Source organism: Lemur catta, chromosome 6 (genome assembly GCF_020740605.2).
Source record: "Lemur catta isolate mLemCat1 chromosome 6, mLemCat1.pri, whole genome shotgun sequence".
In the NCBI taxonomy this organism is placed as follows: Eukaryota; Metazoa; Chordata; class Mammalia; order Primates; family Lemuridae; genus Lemur; species Lemur catta.
The window spans coordinates 38,364,647-38,372,074 of NC_059133.1; the positions used below are offsets into that span (position 1 = coordinate 38,364,647).

The 7,428-nt window shown below is 45.3% G+C and overlaps 1 protein-coding gene across 1 annotated transcript; it reads left to right on the top strand.

Annotated features, from left to right (window-relative positions):
- The first annotated feature begins 607 nt into the window (after nucleotides 1–607).
- PHLDA1 (pleckstrin homology like domain family A member 1) lies at nucleotides 608–6,775 on the top strand. Its single transcript, XM_045553346.1, has 2 exons — nucleotides 608–2,135; nucleotides 2,533–6,775. The coding sequence occupies exon 1, from the start codon at nucleotides 946–948 to the stop codon at nucleotides 2,107–2,109; it is 1,164 nt and encodes a 387-aa protein (XP_045409302.1). The 5' UTR covers nucleotides 608–945; the 3' UTR covers nucleotides 2,110–2,135; nucleotides 2,533–6,775.
- The last annotated feature ends 653 nt before the right edge of the window (nucleotides 6,776–7,428 follow it).

Consider the following 7,428-nt stretch of genomic DNA (forward strand, 5'->3'; position numbering starts at 1 on the left):
TGTAGGAGTAGGAGGGAGCTGGGAGCGAGTAGGGATTACCTTCCCCAGGTCACAGATAAATGAGATTCCAAAACAGAAATCCGCCTAGGTGTTTTCAAAGAGGGACCAGCAGAGGCCGACCAGCTGTTTGGAGCTCTGTCTTGAAGTGTGGGATCTCTTAGTACCGGACATTCCCCCAGTTTGTAGTTGAGTTACTGTTTTAAGAGATGTTGCAGGCTGTACAGACGGGTCAAGAAGGAAGCCGGAGAGCTGCTGTGGGTGGAGAAGATAGGCTAGTACCTGCAGTCGGGGTCAAGAAAAGGAAGGCGAGATGCCACCTGAAGTGGGTCCACTTTTCTCCACTCCTTCCAAACTGACAGTAGCGCTATTGCTTTAACAATCGCTTTCTTCACTCCAAGAAGAGCTATTTAATGACCGTGAGCGAATGTGCGTGTGAAGACACGGATGTCCTCTCAACCTTTGTGCTCTGAGATCTTTACATAGGCGTCCGGGAGAGGCACATTTCCGCGGCTCGTGAGCCTCTTTCCCAGCCTCCCTGCTCGCCCCGGCCAGGACACTGGTCCTGCCGGTCTCAGAGCCCAGCGTGAAGCTGTAGGGCTAGTTCCCGAGGGCGGAGGGACAGCTTTGTGTTCCAGGCACTGCCTGGTAGTTGTGCCCGCCTTCGCAGCCCGTGCTCACTTTCCGAGACTGTTAGCGGAGAGCCCCGCCACACGGGGAGAGGCGGGACGGTGGGGATGGCCTCGCAGCGCCCTCTGGGCGTCGGCTTTCGTCGCCGGGCAGCAGGGGCTTCCTTGGCGATCGCCCTGGGTGGAGGAGAGGAGTTTCCGGGGCTCGGGTTCCAGCCGCCTTCCCGGGGAAGGAGCGCGGAAGCCAGTGGGCGGCGAGAGGCGGAGCGAGGGACGCGGGGGGCGTGGACGCAGCCGGCTTTGGAAAGGCCCCAAGTTAATGAGGCGTGCGCCGGCGGCCGAGAGCCTTTCGGAGCTGGGCTTTCCCCCGCGGTTCGGGCGCCAGGAGCCGCCTTTTCCGCTGGGTGTCACTCGGGGGTGGGGAAGATGGCCCATTCAAAAGCGCCGCGAGGGGGCCCGGCCGGTGCCCTTCAGTGAGCGCTCGCAAGAGGACGGCAGAGGCCCAGCGGCTCGCAGCTGCGGGACCTTGTGGCGGCGCATCAGGACGCGGCTGCCCCTCTGCCGGGACCCAGAGCCGCCGCCGCCGCTCTGCCTCCTGCGGGTTAGCCTCCTTTGCGCGCTCCGGGCGGGCGGCCGTGGGAGCCGCTGGGGCGAGGACGGCGCGCGGCTGTTGCTGCTGCCCCCGGCCCGAGCGGCTGGAAGCGTTGAGGCCGAGCCAAGCGGCGGTGCCCTCTATGCTGGGAGGATGTTGGAGAGCAGCGGCTGCAAGGCGCTGAAGGAGGGCGTGCTGGAAAAGCGCAGCGACGGGTTGCTACAGCTCTGGAAGAAAAAGTGCTGCATCCTCACCGAGGAGGGGCTGCTGCTCATCCCGCCCAAGCAGCTGCAACACCAGCAGCAGCAGCAGCAGCAGCCTGGGCAAGGACCGGTCGAGCCGTCCCAACCCGGCGGCCCCGCCGTCGCCGGCCTTGAGCCACCGGTCAAGCTCAAGGAATTGCACTTTTCCAACATGAAGACCGTGGACTGCGTGGAGCGCAAGGGCAAGTATATGTACTTCACTGTAGTGATGGCTGAGGGCAAAGAGATCGACTTTCGGTGCCCACAGGATCAGGGCTGGAACGCCGAGATCACGCTGCAGATGGTGCAGTACAAGAATCGTCAGGCCATCCTGGCGGTCAAGTCCACGCGGCAGAAGCAGCAGCACCTGGTCCAGCAGCAGCCCCCGCAGCCGCAGCCGCAGCCGCAGCTCCAGCCCCCGTCCCAGCCGCAGCCGCAGCCGCAGCCGCAGCCCCAGCCCCAACCTCAGTCGCAGCCCCAACCCAAGCCTCAGCCCCAGCAGCTCCACCCGTATCCGCACCCACATCCGCACTCTCACCCGCACCCCCACCCGCATCCGCACGCTCACCAACTACCGCACCCGCACCAACAACCGCACACTCAGCCGCACGGCCACCGGCTTCTCCGCAGCACCTCCAACTCCGCCTGAAGGGGGCAGCATCCGGGCCAGACAAGGTAAGGTCCCCGCAACTCCGGCTCCGGGAGTCGCGGGAGTGTTGGGGGGACTAGGAAGGTTTTTCACGGGTTCAGGCATTAGGAGTGAGAAGTCATTCCAAGTTTCTGGGAAAGTGGAAAGAAAAGTAGCGAACTGGAGCCAGGAGAGCCCGGGCGGAGAGGGGAAGATCGGGGAACCCGGGCTAGGCAGAGAGGCCTCTCAGACCGCCCCGCGCCCACCCTGACCGCCCTTGGCCAGTGGCGCTCACCCCCGCGCCGCTTGACTGTGCGTCTGCGCACTTGAGGGAGCGATCCTGGTTTCTTTCCGTGCACGCTTTGTCCGCCGGATTGTCCCGGAGAGAACTGGGTCTTGGAGGATTCTGGGCCACCTACTTCATTTGATGTCATTTCTTTACAGGTTTTGAGGACTTGAGGAAGTGGGACGAGCATATTTCTATTGTCTTTACTTGGATCAAAACAAAACAGTCTCCCCATCCCACACCAGATCATGTAGTTTGGACATCACCCTGCTGAAAACTTGTGATTCTTCTTAGTTTTCTGCGTACTCTTCATCACAATGCAGGAAACGACTTCGAGTCAAGAAGACTTTATTTATGAACCTTTGAAAGGATCTTCTAGTATGGTGGACCTTCTAGGAGCGATGATGTACTGTAATTTTATTTTAATGTATTTTGATTTATGATTATTTATTAGTTTTTTTTAAAAATGCTTGTTCTAAGACATTTCTGAATGTAGGCCATTTTCCAAAAAGGAAACTTTATTTTCAAAAACCTATTCCCTAGTAAGTCCTAATCTTGGAAAAGAAAAAAGAGAAACGGTGGTGGAGGGGAAACAATTAAGAATCCATTCATTTTTCCTAGGGCATTTTCAGGAGGTCTGACACTTTTAATTGTTATGCCAGGTGGTTGAAATTAAATTCTGATGTTACATTTTTTGAGTTTTTTTCCCCTTAGACGTATAGTTTGTATAGAGTAGAAGTTTAAAAAAGCTAAAAGTTCAGAATTGTGTAATTATGAAAATCTAATGCTCAAGATATTGCTTTTCTAAAAGGAAATCAGTAGTAATGATAGCTTATTTCAAAATGCTTGAAGCATAACCCAACTGATGACAGAATGAACGTATCTTGAATATGTGGCAGGGCTGGGTCTACCGTAGGAAGAACCTTGCTTATATCATCTGTGTGTGAAAGGTTTAATAAGAAGAGTCCTTTTGATTGATTTATGAATATGAATGCATTAGATGTTTTATTTCAAAAATGTCATGGAGGAAAAAGAATCATTTGACTTGTTTGAGAGAGTATTTGTGTCCCTCTCTGGACTAGAATACCCTTCTAGAGTACCCTTCCAGAGCTTTCCCCACTTGACTTGAACCACATTTTCTGATCCTTTTACTCTGTTCTAGAAGCACACTGAAGAATCTCATTGTTGAAAGTACAGTTTGTAAATATCTCAAAGAACTAGGAGTCATAACTTTTTGTTTTCATACTGCAATGATGTTGATCAGAGAAACCAACTGTTTTGCTTTTTATTGCTCTGTGAGATATTTGAGGGTTATATATTTTGGTATTAGGTTAGCTAAACTCAGAAGTTGAAAAGGAAAGGACTGGATAAACACTGGATTTTCAGTAAGAAAACAACCCCAGTCTTGTTTTGGCAGCCACTTGTTCAGGAGTCTGTGAGGGGAAAAAAGAGGATGCTCTTTTAAAGGTAGAACAAACCCTCTTCTGTGTTAAATCAAAAGGATGGTCAAAATCCACAAGGGCAGATGCTGCTTAAGTTTAAAAAGAGCCATAGATGATACCACATCCTCTTGGGGCTGAAAATCACTTCCTATCTGCGTGGCTTTACTAACTGGTCTCTGTTTTCCATTATCTTTTTCACAAAGTCTTGGTCAGTATTTTTCCAGAATTTAAATTGAAATAGTCAGTATTAGACCACTGCTAAGTTATGTAGTCAAGAAATGAAAATAGAATTGCATGCTAGAGCTGTCTTTATTCTCCCATTTAGAAGGGAGTTTCAAGGTCAAATTACTTTTTAGTGCAGTATTTAAATGATGAGATTTTGAGATCATAACTCTTATCCAAAAAGCTGCAGGGAAAGTTAAAACTTGAGCAAATGGCAAACAAAACTTAAGTGGATTCCCACTTTCAGTGGCTGTTTAGGTTGCAGTTGTAAAAATATGCTGCCGAGGTTTAAAAACTCTTTATATGTGTGTGTGTGTGTGTGTGTATGTGTGTGTGTATATATACACATATACATATATATATACATATATATATGACAGCTCAGATCAGAGAGCCAGATCTAAAGATTTCTTAAATCAAGTTTGGTTCAGCTTCCTTAGAACTACTGCTGTACTTTAGGGAATGCCCCATAGTATTATAGTTTTAATACATGTAGATCTTAATAACCTCAATTAAACTACAACTTTTTCCAAATGGAGGATTTTTCTTTTAAATTCTTATGATATAAAAAAATAAAGTCCATACTAAGTACTTCAAAAGTTAAGATTTGTGTAGGTTTTCAAAAAAACATTTGTATGGTGGTAGCTTGCATAGAGGGCTAGGTAATTTCATTGCTACCTAGGCCCAGGCTCCCTCTGGGCTGCTGGATTTTTTTTTTCCCCCTACAGTGGCTGTGGTTCTTAATGGGGCCACTAGAATCATGTTTTCTTGTCTTTCTGTAGCCCTTGTTCCTTGGTCTGCTGTGATATTTATGTTGATTTTACCCTCCTTATGGCTGAACCTCTGCTAGCCTTTAACTGTGAAATCTCAGAAATCGGAAAGGAGAGAAGTAGGATTTTTTAAATTGTTTTGACACTTTGAAATTATTGTGGTTTAATAATTTTTCCAGAGCAAAAAAACAAGCATCCTTAACAAGACTAAACAAAACAAAATACAAATGCACGTCATTTAGTGTCTCAGTGACTCTCATCTACTGGTAAGAAAATGATACATACCACCTAAAGTATTTTGAGGCCTGACAAATCAGCTTCATGGAAAAAGGTAAAAATACTTCTTTTAACCCAAGAAAAAGAGGAAGGAAAGGGCAGGGCCAATAGAAAACTCGCCCTTGCAATAAATATGAAATGTAAAAAGTTGAAAAATTAAGAGGAATGTTCCACCTGGAAATTGAACTTTTGCGCTTGAACTTGTGTTGTGAAAGAAGGACAAAATGTATAACTCCCCAGCACCTAGAAGGTGGTTGCTGTTGCCTCACCAAGTGCTTTCTTCACTTGCTCTCATGACATTCTTTGAGAACAACTAATTCTGGGCTAGGCCAAGTAAGCATCATGACAAAGGTCCTTAAACTTTCTTAGTGGAAATCCATTTAGATCTGTGTATACTCTGCAGGGAGTGCTGGGGTCAGAGAGTAAATGTCTGTAAGGAACCCTTTGTAAATGAACATTTTCCTCATTGAGCAGGCTAGGCTTCTCTAATCATGTGGAAATTAAGCTAACTTTATAATTTCACTTCATAGATTTTTTTCCAATCGTCATTTAAAAAAACCAAAACCCTACACATTGCTTAAGGGTGTTTCCCAAACATGTAAAAACTGTCAGGTCTGGCTTAAGTTGAAAGGCTTGTTTTAACTTTTTTTTTTTTTTTTGCTTTACTTTGTATTTCTCTTAAAGCACCCCAATTTTAAATCTGACACTAAATAAGTTTGCTGCAAGTGTATGAGTTCAAGCGCATCATTTGTTTTCTGTCTCTCGGGAAAGTCGTGTGGTTTAGCTTGGCTCTGGGTGCTAACAATATTATGTTCAGTAGTAGGCTTAGAAGAGGGGTCTATGACTTGACCCAGAGCGATCCTTTAAAACAGAGCTTTGTGGGATGAGGATAGGCCTGTGAACATTCATTCTTTTCTTTTTTTGTGTGTTAAACTAATTGGTTTTTGCTTTAATAAAATATCCTCAGCAGAATACATTTTAAATTTGGAAATTATAGTTCTTCATATTGAATCCATCAGTGATTCAGGGGAAATACACCTATTTATCTGAAGCAACCTAAGATGTATTAATTGTGGAAGTGTATTAGATAGAGTTTTAAGAACTATTTCCTAAATTCTTGACACAGTTTTGAAGGGTAGCTTTTTGACCTGCGATGTTGAAGAGCCAATCTAGATTTACATAAGATTGGGTGACAGAGTGATCTGTGACTGTTGGCAGGGCATTTGCCAAGTGAAATACAGGATCCAACAGGGTTTTCTTAGAAAGGGCAATATTGTCCAAAGAAGGAAGCAGAAGGACTCTGTCCTTAGAAGCATCTGCATAAAAGCTGGTGAGACCTACCCCCCACTGCTCTGCCGCTGACCTGCTGGGATAGCCTGGGGGGCGGTGAGGAAGCAGATTTAACAATAGGTAGTCCTTCCAGACCATTGTATTTTGAGAAGAAACATAAAACTATTATCTGTTACATTCCAAGATCTGCCTTCTGCTTAAAGAATATGCAAATCCCATCTTCTGTAAAGCAAGCATCGCCATGTACCAAATGCTTTACAAACCATCACCTTCGTGAACTTAGTAGCGTGGTCAAAATTTGTGTAAATATGTCTCCTAAATGATTTTGGAGAAATGTGATTTATTTTTCATATTTTCAAAATGCATTCCATTTCAAATAAAGTATCTATTGAGACAACCAACCTATGGAACTTTTGAAGGCCTTGTTCAATGGACATGCATACTGTGTGTTCCTATGGAACAAAGATTCTAAAGGGTTTGGCCATTCTGGGAAGGAAAAGACCATTTTTGTGGTTAGAGATTCATTTTTAAAAAATTAATTGGGAATTTTAATATAGAAATTCACTCAGATCTATTGGTGAAAGAATTAGCTTCCTGAATGCTAATGAATTTGAGTTGAATTTTCCATAGTTCCCCAGATGACAAAAAAATGGTCCCCAGAGAATTAGCTCAACGGCAATTCCCTCCTGAGTCCTAAAGAGTCTAGTTCTCTTAGGTCTCTTGGGAGGGCACCGTTTTGACCCTGTGAGAACCATCCTTTAAGCAGGTATTTATAAAGCTTCCTGTTTTGTATTAAAAGCAAAAGAGGGACTTGATTCTTTTAAGAAAAATAGCATAACTTTATTTTTACAATCTCTATTGGCATCTAAGAGTCTTTAAATATCAAAGACTTTAAAATAGGAAATTTGAAGACAATTTTTTTTATCCCTTAACATAGTCTTGCATTGACAGCTTTATTAGTCTATTTTTTTTTTTTTTTTTTAAGAAATGAAATCTGAGAAGACAGATTACTGCCATTGTGAGGAGACTTCAGGGACACTGTGTGAAATAAATG

Coding starts and splice junctions, on each gene's coding strand:
- PHLDA1 (XM_045553346.1), top strand. CDS start 946: ATGAGGCGTGCGCCGGCGGCCGAGAGCCTTTCGGAGCTGGGCTTTCCC.